The sequence below is a fragment of the Amphiprion ocellaris genome, chromosome 16 (assembly GCF_022539595.1).
Source record: "Amphiprion ocellaris isolate individual 3 ecotype Okinawa chromosome 16, ASM2253959v1, whole genome shotgun sequence".
Lineage (NCBI taxonomy): Eukaryota > Metazoa > Chordata > Actinopteri > Pomacentridae > Amphiprion > Amphiprion ocellaris.
The window spans coordinates 20,488,691-20,503,459 of NC_072781.1; the positions used below are offsets into that span (position 1 = coordinate 20,488,691).

General features: G+C 42.0%; 1 protein-coding gene across 9 annotated transcripts in view; it reads right to left on the reverse strand.

Annotated features, from left to right (window-relative positions):
• si:dkey-191g9.5 (rap1 GTPase-GDP dissociation stimulator 1) overlaps positions 1-14,769 on the reverse strand; it is a 34,395-nt gene that overhangs the window by 8,750 nt on the left and 10,876 nt on the right. For 5 of the 9 annotated variants that reach the window (XM_055018310.1, XM_055018308.1, XM_035944732.2 and 2 more), the window contains 8 exons: positions 12,088-12,192; positions 10,555-10,677; positions 9,702-9,827; positions 4,943-5,071; positions 4,224-4,349; positions 2,883-3,026; positions 1,933-2,091; positions 117-251 (listed from right to left, as the gene is read on the reverse strand). In XM_055018310.1, coding sequence (XP_054874285.1) covers positions 117-251; positions 1,933-2,091; positions 2,883-3,026; positions 4,224-4,349; positions 4,943-5,071; positions 9,702-9,827; positions 10,555-10,677; positions 12,088-12,192 — 1,047 coding nt within the window. Of the gene's footprint in view, positions 1-116; positions 252-1,932; positions 2,092-2,882; positions 3,027-4,223; positions 4,350-4,942; positions 5,072-5,768; positions 6,815-9,701; positions 9,828-10,554; positions 10,678-11,750; positions 12,028-12,087; positions 12,193-14,769 lie in introns of those variants that run through there. The other 4 variants (XM_055018309.1, XM_055018314.1, XM_035944734.2 and 1 more) reach the window with 4 other exon arrangements.

Genomic DNA, 14,769 nt, shown 5'->3' on the forward strand with positions numbered 1-14,769 from the left:
TAAATTGTGTTTTGCTGGTGGAAAGACATACCTCTTTCCTTTAAAACCTATGTTACAGTGTTAAAGAGGAGTGTTACAGAGGAGCCCTATTGCTACTGTTTTGCTGAGAACAGTACCAGGAATGGCTAGGTTTCTGAGCGCGCTCAGTCCAGCATGTTGAACAGACACATCTCCTTCATCCACATGCTGCTCCAACAAGGTCAGGATGTGAGGAACCACACCAAGATCCAGCATCTTCACACAGTTACTGTCTGACAGAAACACAGTGACCCAACAAAGACACCTTCAGATCCTGATTATTATATTAGAGTAAACAACCAACACACAAACTCAATATTGTTCTCCTATTACAAGGAACATCACTTAAAATAAGCCAACATGCAATCTGGTGAACTGTTGTTGTTTTTGTTGAGAAGCTGATCTGGTTTGGCTCCTTTAAGCTCTGTTTTTGGTGTTTACTTGTTCCTGTGAAAAACACACTATATTGCCAAATGTATTCGCTCACCCATCCAAATAATCAGAATTGGGTGTTCCAATCACTTCCATGGCCACAGGTGTATAAAATTAAGCACCTAGGTATGCAGACTGCTTTTACAAACATTTGTGAAAGAATGGGTCACTCTCAGGAGCTCAGTGAATTCCAGCATGGAACTGTGATAGGATGCCACCTGTGCAACAAATCCAGTCGTGACATTTCCTGGCTCCTAAATATTCCACAGTCAACTGTCAGCTGTATTATAAGAAAGTAGAAGTGTGTGGGAACGACAGCAACTCATCCATGAAGTGGTAGGCCACGTAAACTGACGGAGCGGGGTCAGCGGATGCTAAGGCGTATAGTGCCAAGAGGTCGCCAACTTTCTGCAGAGTCAATCGCTACAGACCTTCAAACTTCACTGTGGCCTTCAGATTAGCTCAAGAAAAGTGCTTCAGCAGAGAGCTTCATGGAATGGGTTTCTATGGCCGAGCAGCTGTATCCCAGCCATACATCACCAAGTGCAATGCAAAGCGTGGGATGCAGTGGTGTAAAGCACGCCACCACTGGACTCTAGAGCAGTGGAGACACGTTCTCTGGAGTGACGAATCGCGCTTCTCCATCTGGCAATCTGATGGACGAGTCTGGGTTTGGCGATTGCCAGGAGAAAGATACTTGTTGGACTGCATTGTGCCAAGTGTAAAGTTTGGTGGAGGGGGGATTATGGTGTGGAGTTGTTTTTCAGGAGCTGGGCTTGGCCCCTTAGTTCCAGTGAACTCTGAATGCTTCAGCATACCAAGACATTTTGGACAATTCCATGCTCTCAACTTTGTGGGAACAGTTTGGAGCTGGCCCCTTCCTCTTCCAACATGACTGTGCACCAGTGCACAAAGCAAGGTCCATAAAGACATGGATGACAGAGTCTGGTGTGGATGAGCTTGAGTCCTGACCTCAACCTGATAGAACACCTTTGGGATGAATTAGAGTGGAGACTGAGAACCAGGCCTTCTCGTCCAACATCAGTGTGTGACCTCACAAATGTGCTTCTGGAAGAATGGTCAAAAATTCCCATAAACACACTCCTAAAACTTGTGGACAGCCTTCCCAGAAGAGTTGAAGCTGTTATAGCTGCAAAGGGTGGACCGACGTCATATTGAACCCTATGGATTAGGAATGGGATGTCACTTACATTCATATGCGAATCAAGGCAGGTGAGCGAATACTTTTGGCAATATAGTGTATCTGACTCCTCAGCTGCTAAATGTTCCATTATGTTCAGCAATTTCTGCTGTCTGCTGGCTGTGCAGTAAGTGCTGCTGCTGGAAATGACCATTTGAAAGCAGGTAAAGACAAATAAAGCCTAATGATGCTAAGAAGTTCTGTGGAGCTTAGAGCAGCTGTAAATGTCCTGTCAGAAACTTAATAGTGATGCCACAACACTTCACAGTCTGTGTTCTTACCGTTCCTGGCGAAGTTAGCAATGGCAAGGGCTCCTGACAGCTGCAGCTGGGTGTTGGAGCTCTGTAGCCAGGACAGAACATCCTGATACACCAGACCCGTTCCGTCACCAAAACACTTCTGCATAGACTCGTCTGACAAATACGCACACAGAAACACACCTTTGAACAGACAAATTGACAAATTACAGTCTAACACAACAGATAACACACTGTTTTGTCCAAAAATCAGTAGTGACATTATCATCCCTGTGAAGCCTGAAAAGGGAAGCCAGTGCACAAGTGTCACAAACCCCCATTCTTTCTAAGAGCCAGCAGGGGGTGACATCTCTGTTTGCAACAAGAAATCTGGAATCTGAAAAATGATCCTACTCCTCCCCTGATCTGTAACCTTATCAAACATTTTACCAATGCGTTTATGATCTCTGTGGCTAGTTTCAAGACTTTTTCAATAATAGCAGGTCTTCATGTCGTAATTTCTGCTTCTATTTAGAAAATAGCAGTGAAAATAGACATTAAATAAAGTGTGGTATGTTTTCGGGAGGGGATGTTGTGTGATGACAGGTGGCTACTGTATCACTGTGCATACTGTTCTTGAATGCTCAGTCAGATCCATTTGCCATCATTACTTTCAGTTTTGAAAAGTAAGATCTATATCCATTATTTGAAACAAGTGTGGTCAAGTCTCTGATTTATCTTTTGCTGGCCAATCTGAGCTAAATATGCACAGTAATTCAGATGCACAGAATTTTCAGATGATTTGCATCAGATTTATCACAACACATCTTCAGTGAGGAATGCGGTGCAATTTCTGTGATTTAAAGGAAAGTGTGAAAGGGGTGAGAGACAGACAAACAGAATTACAGAGAAAATTTCAAGGGTGGATGTGAATACACCTAGGCAGAGCTGTTGGTGATACGCAGACACATTCCAAGATGTCTTTTTTCACTCACCTCCTAAAAGCAGGGATACTATGAGGTTGGAAGCAATCTTGATGCTGCAGAGGTCATGTGGGTCAGAACCTCCTTGCAGACCCTGAATCATCTCTGATAAAGCCTCTGGTACTCCTGACTCTGCAAACTGCAGCTTCAGTGTATCTGGTAGCACAGCACAGTTAGGTAAACCCTCTTGTTGTCTTCTTTAAACATTATTAACAGCTAATGTACATTTTTTGATGTTTTTCATGTATAACATCATTAAATATGATGATATTTTTTATACACTGTCATTCAAAAGTTTGGGGTCACTCAGAAATGTCCTTATTTTTGAAAGAAAAGCAGTTTTTTTTAATGAAGGTAACATTAAATTGATCAGAAATACAGTCTAGACAATGTTAATCTGGCAAATGACTATTCTTGCTGGAAACAGCTAATTTTTAATGGAATATCTGCATAGGGGTACAGAGGAACATTTCCAGCAACCATCTCTTCTGTGTTCTAATGGTACATTGTGTTAGCTAATCATGTTGAAAGGCTAACTGATGATTAGAAAACCTGTGTGCAATTGTGTTAGCACATGAATAAAAGTGTGAGTTTTCATGGAAAACATGAAATTGTCTGGGTGACCCCAAACTTTTGAGCGGTAGTGGACTGAAGTTTTTTCTCTTTTCTGATACTATAAGATCAGATTTTCATCAGAAAGGCTGACACTACATCCAATGATCACACACATCCTAAGTTTTTGTTCCTCATCTCTCTGTCTTCAGTATTTGTTGACACAGTCACACAACCTTTAACTTACATAAGTGAGAATACTAAACCTGCACTGGTCAAAGTTTATCTTCAGCCGAGGTGACTTGAGGAATTTGTTCATACATTTTGAATAATCATAGCAGATTCAATTGATCCAACTTTGTAACTTGTCTGCAGTGTATTGTTTTTAATAATAGTGATATGCTTGTGATCCATGAGCATGCTGTTTTATGCCTAATATTCTGAATTGTTCATTCCTCTACTTAAGAGCTTACAATAGGGATGAAATATTCTATTAGGTATGTGTAATCTTATATTATATTAACAGTTTATATTGTTAGCTAATCCAGCAAATTCAAGGTAATGCATTCCAAAATAAAATCTCTCTATGATGATTGTGTTGGTTCAGATTTCGATTGTTCGATAGCGGGTTTACTGTACTTTATGTGCTGCTTCTATAGCAAGGGATTGGCTGTCTCATAATAAAAACTAAGAACAATGTCATAAATGATGGCTTATGATATCTTCTGACAAATTTAAGAGGTTTCATCAGTACGTTTTCCTTTGTCTAACCTTTTTCCTGCAGCACCCTGTGTGTCTTACCACTCTCGCCCAGTGAGCCCAGTATTTCCAAAATGACATGTCTGCGCTCAGCATCAGGAGCACGTTTCAGCTGAGTAATCAGTACATCTGCCACATCCAGCTCTGTCAGGGCCTCCCTTGCAGAGTCTGCAAACACAGAGGTCTATAACCATTGACAGTGCTGGAAATAACTAATTATCCTGACTCATATATCTGACGTCTGCAGCTAAATTAACACAGTAGCTTTTTGAAATGGCACATTTCCCATCCGTCTTCCTGAGAAGAGTTTCAGTATCAATATTATTTTTATTATTATTATTATACATTTAACAGTGTTAGCCAGCTGTCTTCTGGGACAAGCTTTCCTTGCTTTACCCTGGTTGTATCACTGTGTAAGCCGTAACTGTGTCACCCATCACGATAAGATGAGTTGGCAAGAAAAATGACTAAAGTTAGATCAGTGCTTTTTTGTTCATTCTTCTCCCTGAATTCTCTTGATACTGTCAAATTGTTGAAAGATTATACATGGCTGATAGTGTTGGACAGTCTGTGTTTCATGACTGACAAGAGCCATCGAAATAAGGCATGGAGAATACATATAAAATGTAGAGCTGATCAAGAACTCAAAAAGGGCAATCCTGTAGCTGTGGATACCATGTTTAAATACTGAGACACTGTGATTGAAATCACAGTTCATTAATAAATAATTACTATAATGAATACAATCACTTAATAATCACCCAAGTCCACCAGGTTACAGAGTGCCAGCAGGCAGACGTTGACCAGCGGGTCGTTCTCTGGATACTCCTTCATTATTGACACCAGTCTAGGGATGACACCACTCTGGACTAACTGCTCCTGCTGGTATGCTGGGTAAGAGTTGAGAGAGAGAGGGGGGAGAGTGTAAGTGTTCAGGGCTAAAGTGACAGATATAGACATACTGTTTTAACATTTACTTCACTTCAAAGGTGAGAATGTGATGTCAGTCATTTGGAACTTGGCATGATTGTTGACAGGCTGGTTTTCTCAAACTACTGATGTAATCATATTTCCATTGCAGCAGTCTCCAGAACTTAATCAGAATGATGATGAACAAAGCTGTGCATTGAGCAGCAGTAGTGTAGATGGAAATGTCTTTTTGATAAAGCAGGTCAGAGGAGAACGGATCAGGCTGCTTGGAAGAAGAAGCTTTCATGATCCACATATTCTGTACATTGTAGCACAGGCAAATGCGTTTTCTACATATCCTGGCTTGTTAGGTTCCACTTCTGTCAGCCAAGAACAGAAATCTGAAGTTGCAGTGGGAACAGCATCAATTAAAGTGGATAGTCAGGTCAAGTCAATGTTTTTTTTTTTAAATACAAAACATTTGAGACAATAATGCTTGATCCAAACTGCTTTCAAGTAAAAAACATTATGATTCGTGTTATGAAATTAACCAAATTTTTGTTTTTATATTTGTTTTAAGATGGCGAAACCACACCTACAACCAACATGATCTTCTGATCATAGGTCTACAGCGTAATCAGGCCGTTATGAGTGAAATTCTGCACTCAGACAATATACCTGAGGACATAGCCAGACCAATGGGCTTTCTATGGATTGTTATTGATGCCGTCGGGTTCCAGAGACAGAGGCGGCGCAGGAAGCAGAAGTGAGGTTGCCGGTCCGGTCTACTTTTGTCAAGCCTGCCTCGGCAGGCTGTGGCTAGGGTTCCCCCCTCCTCTTGTTGTTTGTTTTTCCTTTTTTTTTTTTTGTCTGCATTTGTTCTCATTGTTTAACTCCACAAAAGGGGAGTCAACATTGTATGAGTTCGATGCATATTTTAGTCTTGCAGCCAAATATTTTAATATTTAGTGCATGTGTGTGACCATCACCGGCCCTCCCTGAAAGCTAAGCAGATATTCTTTATTAGAATTCCCTATTATAAGCCAGGGAGGGCAGTGCTACACCTCAGTGATGTGTGGGGGAAACAAAGACTGGACAGGACGAACAGGACCAACAGGATGAACAGGATGAACAGGGATAGAAATTAACAGGCGGTGCTATTGCAATTAAAGATTGTAAGGTGGTGTGTTATTCCCAACTACTAACTGTCCATCAATGAATAAAAAAAATAAATAAAAATTTGAAAAAAGAAAAGAAAACCAAACCAGCACAAAAGAAAAAGAAAATCAATAAATAAATAATTAAACAAACAGTACTGAGCACCATAATTGTGGATGTCTTGATAGTATAGAATAGAATAGAATAGAATAGGCCAGAAAAGGATACTAGTGCAAGAGAGAATGAGTTTAGGGTAGAGAGTCTGGAGAGATTCTCAGCACATTCTGGCGGGTCCCATCATTCGCTGAAATGGGACTCGGCAGTAGCTGGCGAGACCTGATCAAACATGCCAGTGTGAAGAACCCCGAAGTCCAGAACAGCAATCATGGCAAGGCAGGGCCAAGCCAACAGGGCACCCCTCCCCCCGGGCCGTAGGAGCCACAGGGTGGCGCCCCCAGAGAGCCACCGGGGCCACCGTGAATGACGCGAACCCGGAGAACAAGAGGGAGCAGCTACCGACACCCCCTGCGCGCCCAGACCGACCCAGGCGGCCCAGGGCATGAGGACCCACCCGCCACCCAAACCCCAACCCCGCCTACCGCACCAGCCTGGACCCGTCGGGCACGCAGGAGAACCCCCCCGACCACAGCCCCCAGGTCCCGGGGACCCCCCAGCCACAGCAACACGGGTGATGGTCCACCCCCGCCACCCCATAGCCATAAGGGGGCCGGGTCCCACCAGCGAGGCCATATTAGTGAGATCTCCCCCATTACTCCCTATTAATATGTCTCCCGATCCCAGACTGGAGACATTATCCCTGCACCGTGATACTGTAACCCTGAGTGTCATGTGGTGCATTAAAAGTGGGGAGGCTGGGCGAGGCGTCCAGGGGGCAGGCCAGAGGACCACAGAAGATGGCTACTCTGCAGCCTACCCTGGCCCAAGTTCCCCGAGCCGTCCCAGACCTACCCCCAAGGTGTGAGTGTGTGTTTTTCCTTTTTAGGTATTGTGTGCTGTGGCAGTGGCGGCAGGTGTGAGCAATCCTGGGCATCAGCAGAAGCAGGAACAGGTGTGCCAATACCAATCAGTCATCCACCTCTACACAATATATTCAGACTCCAGTCATCAATTCGACGCCAGATCGTGAATGCTCACAGTTAGTCTGCTACTCGTTCACTCTAGCCAAGCTTGTAGTATTGATTCTTTAGTAATTCTGCTTTTGCTCTTTTTAGTCCAGACCCCACCTGCTCTGGTGATCGAACCATCCTGCCTTTTTGGACTCACCGAGACCTCTGTGTTCCAAGCTGTTTTCTGGATCATCTCCGTCACTCTTCTGTCCACCGTCCGATCCACATCTGCCGTCGCTGCCGCGACCACCAGCCCCAGCCCCAGCCCCCTGCACATTAGCACCCTAGCCGACAGTACGGCCCAACACGAACTGATTCAAGGCATTATAGGATAACGTTTGTCATAGGTTAGTATTTATTTGTGGTACCTTATAACTGGTGAGGGGTTCACCCGGTACTCTTATTTGTAGTTCTGGTTTACAATCTAGTGATTGTGAACATTGTTTCCAGTAAGCTTAATTGTTTCTCAGCTTCGAGTTCTACCTTAGTTTTACTAGTGAGCTTAGTTGCTCTTCATTTACAGTTCTTCCTCTGTACTTTTGTGAGCATATAGTTGCTCCTTAGCTTCGAGTTCTACCTTAGTTTTCTGTGAGTATAGTTGCTCAACTATTCCTCAGCTTTGGCTGTTATAGTTCCTAGCTCTCCTGCCCAGGTTGTGCCTGCCGTGGGTCAGTCTCCTTGTGTTGTTGTGACTAATTGTTCATTCCGCTTGCGATTAGGGGCACTCTAGCTCTTTTGTGTTTAGTTACTGTATCTGTTTCCCTTTCTGGACACTAGATCATAGGGAATTGTTGTTCCTGTCTCCATTTGTTATTGTAAATAAATCATTGTGTTTGCACCTGTTCGTCTGCTCTTTTCCTGTGCCTGAGCCTCAGAAATACTTAACAACTTGCCAGGCTAAGGAAACAACTACACAAATTGCAGCTACCTAGCATTATAATAACAATCTAACAAATCCATTACCAACAGAATGGATGAACTGAAGCTACAAGTCTCCTCAAACAAACCTTTTATTATGATCATCCAAGTTTCAGTGGCTGAACTTATCACCCGTTACAAATACTTCATTGCCAAGGGACTGAGATGGAAATTAGCTTAAAGCTAATTCTGGTGCAATACATCAAATGGCAACATTTATGTTTAAAATTGTACATGGTCCCTTTTTATATAAACTGATAATAATCATCATCATCATAAAAAACTATGTCATAATTGAAACAGTGTAAGGAACACCCTTGCTAGATACAAGCTAGTCATGTTCTGTAGTTCAGCTACCTAGCAGACATTGAGATCAAGTGTACTAACAGTTGCAATTAAGTGTTGCTAATATAAACATATTTAACTGTAGAAAACGATTGCTCATATCTGATGAAGCATTTTGATGATACTGATTGAACTTGCCAACTGCCTATGTTCAAAAAGGTTGACTATTTGGATTGGTGTCAACAATCACACTAATAGACAAAGATAAACACTGGATGGCGATTAAGGTCAACACCTTAAAATTAATTTGAGATAATGTAGGTCAGCTGACCTCAGGTAGTGGTAGATAGTGAAGCGTTGCTCATGTTAGTTAACCGCAATTAGAATCTAACTAGCTATGTCTCATGATAAACATCAACTAAAGCTGGTTTATAAAATGCTGCTATTAACTAGATTAGAGTTCAGTTGATGCATTAAAATGTCAAAAAATGCTGTTATTTCGTCAACTTTGGAAATGTCAACATCAGTATCTGGAAATGTCAATGTCCCCATCAAACGCATCCCATCCGTATTCTCCAAATATGACAGAAGTCTATGGCACTCTCACAACTCTCTTATTCAACAGCACTTGGTCTGGCTATGTGGGACTTGATGTGGTAGAACACGAGATTGGCAGTATGAGTGTGCAGCTGACAAATCTGCAGAAATGTGATGCAATCATGTCAACATGGAACAGAATGTCAAAGGAATATTTCCTGCATCTTGTGAAATCCATGACACCAAGAACTGAGACTGTTGCAGATTCTGTTTATGTCTTAAAAAAAACATTGTAGCTTCATTTTCATTCCTTGATCTCACTGGTTGACTGTAATTATAATCATGTAGCTGATGCAAGAGATAATACTTTGGCACAATGCAGAAAATTTGATCAAGTGATAGTAAAAAGTAGTTTTACATTTGAGAATTATAAGCCACATTCATGGTACCTACTTAACCCAAAGACAGCCTTATGTCTATCATTTTCTGTAACCTTCAAAAGAACACAGACTCATCATGTCTCATATTACACTGTTCACCATTATCAAACTCTGCTGACTGAGCGAGACCTGTCAGACCAACTTACAGTTGTCAAAGCAAATGCGTCCAATGGCCCTGCCAGTGTTCAGCAGCATTTCCTGGTCATTGCTCTTTAGATGGGGAACCAGCACTTTCACCAGGCCTGCCTGGATGCATGGCTCCCTGACTGCAGCTACAACACACACACGGACAGGATTTATTCTCTTGGACTCTGTTGTACCAGTGATTACAGGTTTAATGCAGCATGGTATTATACTTTCATACTACAGTACTGGAACACAAGGTGCAGAAAAAGCATTAACTGTTAACACTAGCTGTTGATTATAGACCGGAAACAATTATAACTAGCAATTACAGTTTCAGCTATATTTAGCCACTATTTCAAGAATTTGAAAATGTCCTGCTATAGTGGCCACAGAATTAGTACTAAAAGATACAGTGGAAGACTGTATTATCTAGTGTTGGGGGCACTATTACCTAGTAATAGGTTACATCCAGTATTACCTATTACTAGGTAATACTGGATGTAACTTAGACAGAGTTAAAAGCAGCTCACAGATCAGAATAATTCTACATATATTGACTTTAAATCACAGATGACATAAAGAATAAAAAATGTTTTCTTCCCTGTACTGTGACATATTTTACATCTAAAGTACATCTAGCATTATATATGTACTCTATATTTGCTTCAGCCAGTGCTATTTGAAACACAGTGCAAAATGTTTGAAATGGGTCGAATCAAACCCTAAAGGTGGTTGTACATTATGCAGTCAAATGCTATGATTCATCCTTTTACATATAACATTTCTCTGTAATTCAGCCTTCAGAGCTGTTTTTTCTATTGCTCATGAAATATCAATGCAATATAACAACTAATAACTGTGCCAATATTCTACCTTCTCGTGCCATCTCTGCTACCACCAGAGCCACCTGGCAGCTCAGGTTGCTTTTACTCCGTAAGGTCTGAGCCAGTGTGGGTAGGATCCCACTTCTGACCGTCTCAACAGCAGCATCTTTCTCTGTGAACACACAAATGCATTAGTTCAGAATGATCGCAGTGTCAAGATATCTAATAATATATTACAGCATACACCAGAAGTATGTCAGCTGAGTTTAGGTTGATCATTTAAGTTTTCACCATAAGTCCTTAGACAGACTTTAAGTCAAAGGGTATATACTGTAGCTTGTCTTTTCTCTATTGCACCATTCAGACTTTTTCTTTCACAAATTATATTTGACAAAGGTAAAGGTTCTGGAACCAGACTTCTGGAAAGGGGTTGGATTCTCTCTTTTTACAGAGCTACCCAGGATGAGAGGCATCAAGCGGGTGTGACGATACTCGGAAGTTGGAGTCTTCACTTAAGAATGAGCAGATCAGAGTCTTGTTGGAGTCCCTGGATGGTGTCCTGGAAGGGGTTCTGCCCAGGGACTCCATAGTTCTCCTGGGGGTCTTCAAATTGGTGTCGTGTTATTTGACTTCTGTGCGAGTCATGGACTCACCGTAAAAACACCATGTTTGAACATAAGGTGGTTCATAAGTCTACTGTGCACCAAAGGACCTTTGGCGTGAGGCCAATGTTTGACATTGTAGTCATGTCATCTGCCTTGCAGCCGTATGTCTCAGACACTCAGGGGAAGAGAGGAGCAGAACTGTCATCTGATCACTGCTTGGCGGGGAGCTGGATCTGAAGGGAAAGACTGCAGCACAGACCTGGTGAACCCAAAACGTGTGGGTGAACTGTGAACTATCAGTTTTCCCACTTCTGAAAGAGTTTCTCCTGCATCCATAGGGAGGTCGGGGGGAATGAATCTGAGTAGGCTATGTTTAAAGCCTCTATTGCTACAGTGGCTATAAGGAGCTGTGGTCAGAAGGTCACTGGTGCCTGTCGTAGCAGCAACCTAAAAACCTGCTGGTGGATGCCAGTAGTGAAGGAGGCCGTCAAGCTGAAGAATGAGGCCTTTTGGGCTTGTTTGGCTGCTCTATAGCAGCAGACAGGTACCAGGGGACTAAAAGGGCCGCAGCTGTGGCAGTTGCAGAAGCAAAAACTTGTGGGTGTAGGAGGAGTTTGTAGAGGCTATGGAGAACACTCACTGACAGATTCTCAAGGCTCAATTGGGGTAAGGATGGTGAACGGTCTTGGGGACCTCAGGTTCACATCTCCGCTTTTTACAGATGATTGGTTCTGTTGTGGTCATCAGACTGTGACCTTCAGCGTGAACTGCAGTGGTTTGCAGCTGTGTGTGAAGCAACCAGAATGAGAATCAGTACCTTCAAGTCTGCCACAATGGTTTTCAGCCAAAAAATGGCAGGGTTGGTGATGGAGTACGGGAACACAAACCTGTTCACTCACTCATAATATTAGGAGCACATGCGTGTGTGCATGCATGTGTCTGTGTGTGCATGTGTGCAAGTGTGTTACATCACTTACTCTTTTCTAGCAGCGCAGTTAACACTATATCCAAATGAGACTTGAGCTCTTCGTCAGTCAGCTCTGTACTCACACTGATAGCCTTTAATGCATCGCTTAGAGAGTCTGCAACATACATAAAAATACACATCACCAACAAGTTTAAAAAAAGGTCAGCTTCTCTGTAGCATCTATCATTTTCATCATAGTATGGCACATGTTTCAATATTGTAATTGACAATATTTATTCCAAAATTAATTCTTTAATGCTCCAACCCATTTACACAAAAGCTGGCACACCATGGTGGGAAATTAGCAGTATTACTATTGAATGAATCACATTTGGAAATATCTGTCAGCGGCTTAAAAAGTTAATTTCACTTCCTGGCACACACATATTCACACACACACTCACGGCTTGTCACTTCAATTAACAAGAAAAGCACTGAGAGAGCCAGTACTCCACCAAGACTGTTCATTACCTAACCTTGCACAGGCCTGTGTAATGCATGTGTACATACTGAATTGCATGACATAAATACGTAGTGGGTGGCGGGAATTGATGGGAATGAGAAACACTCCCACAGTTTGATCAGTTGTTCCTTGTATCATTTCCGATACGTCCACAGCGGTGGATTTGTAGTAGGATCACAATCATGTGATCGTCAGCAGGCCGCCGAGGTAGCGTTCACTTGTTGCCATGGTTACTGTGCCGCTATCAGACGCCGTGCCGCTATCTCAATGTGAAATCCTTAAGAAATCCGTGGATCCAGACTTTAAGCCGCATCACTGTCAAAATCGAATCACTTGGTCCTTGGGTCATTTCTGACCCTCCCTGAAAATTTCAACCAAATCCCTCAGTCCATTTTTGAGTAATGTTGCTAACATGCTTCAGCATTTTTTAGGAGCTGGGCTTGGCCCCTTAGTTCCAGTGAAAGGAACTCTGAATGCTTCAGCATACCAAGACATTCTGGACAATTCCATGCTCCCAACTTTGTGGGAACAGTTTGGAGCTGGCCCCTTCCTCTTCCAACATGACTGTGCACCAGTGCACAAAGCAAGGTCTATAAAGACATGGATGACAGAGTCTGGTGTGGATGAACTTGACTGGCCTGCACAGAGTCTTGACCTCAACACCTTTGGGATGAATTAGAGTGGAGACTGAGAGCCAGGCCTTCTGGTCCAACATCAGTGTGTGACCTCACAAATGTGCTTCTGGAAGAATGGTCTCAAATTCCCATAAACACACTCCTAAACCTTGTGGACAGCCTTCCCAGAAGAGTTGAAGCTGTTATAGCTGCAAAGGGCAAGTTGTCATTTTTTCCTGACATGACCAGGGAAACTGCAGAAAAGAGGAAGAAGTTCACTGATGCCAGACAGATGCTGAGTGAGCTGGATGTGCGCTTCACCTTGGCATACCCAGCGGAGTTACGTTTTACGTGGAGGGGCAAACGAGTGAAGTTTACTGACCATCGCCAAGCTATGGCCTTCTTAAACAATGATGAGGAGGACACAATGGAGGAACTGCAGTAGTGTGTGGCTTTAAAGGAAATTCCGGACGCCAAATTCTGCCATGTGTGACTTGTGTTTTTGGATATGGACCTCCGAGACAGACTTCTGTAGGTAAACTTTTACTCTGACCACTCGTGTGTCACATGGGCCGTGTATATGGGAGGGTTCGCTCTAAACAGAGGGGGGTTGCTATGGGATTAGGAAAGTTCATGTTTATTGAATTATTTCAGTTGTTTGTTCTTAAAAATAGGTTTGCATCATTTTTGTTTGTGTTTTGTGACAACATAATGGCACATCTTGTTTTTAACCCTTTAACGTTCTGCTCAACCATTTGGTAGAGCACATTTTAACTCACTATATCTTAATGAAAAATATGTTTTGCTTAATTCCACTTGTTTCAGCCATCTCTACCACTAATTAAGTACCACTCTGAGGTATATTACACTAAAAAAAAGTCCAGTAGATGTCATTGTGGCTGGATGATTTATGGAGAGTAGTCAGTCCAAAAGAAACAGAGTATACATTTTATTCACATAAACACAAATCACATTCTAGAATTGATTATTTTTTAATAGTAACAATTCGGTTGAAAATACTTCAGATTGTACCATAGGACCAATAGCATTGACAGATAATGCTACAGTGCACCTGGGTATGATTCTGGAACCGGAAGTAGTTAGAAAGAGCAGATGGAGACTAAATGTGTCTTTATTACAAAACCTTGACTTTCTTAAATTATTAGAAGATAAGCTTGATAGTTTCTTTGAACTTAATATTGGGTCAACAGAAAATATTGGTACAGTTTGGGAGGCATCAAAGTACGGAGGACTAAAAGTGCCAAAATTAAATAAATAAATGAATAAATACATCATTAAATAATTAATTAAATATGTCATTAATTAAAATTGGAATATGTCATTAATTAAAATTGGAATTAAATACATAAATGTGTTATTAAATGTGTCATTAATTCTGTAAAATACCAATTCATTTTAGGTAAAAAAAACATATAATATTATTTCACTAATTAATTATTTCATGGTCCTTGTGTTGCAGTGGATCATGAATTTATTTTATCTGTCAACCTCGCCCGTCAAAGTCGGTGGGCGGGGCTAACGCGAATCTAGTCTAATCCACTGCTTTGGTTTGCCTTGAAACCGGAAGTAGAAGAAGTCTTTCTAAATATGGCAG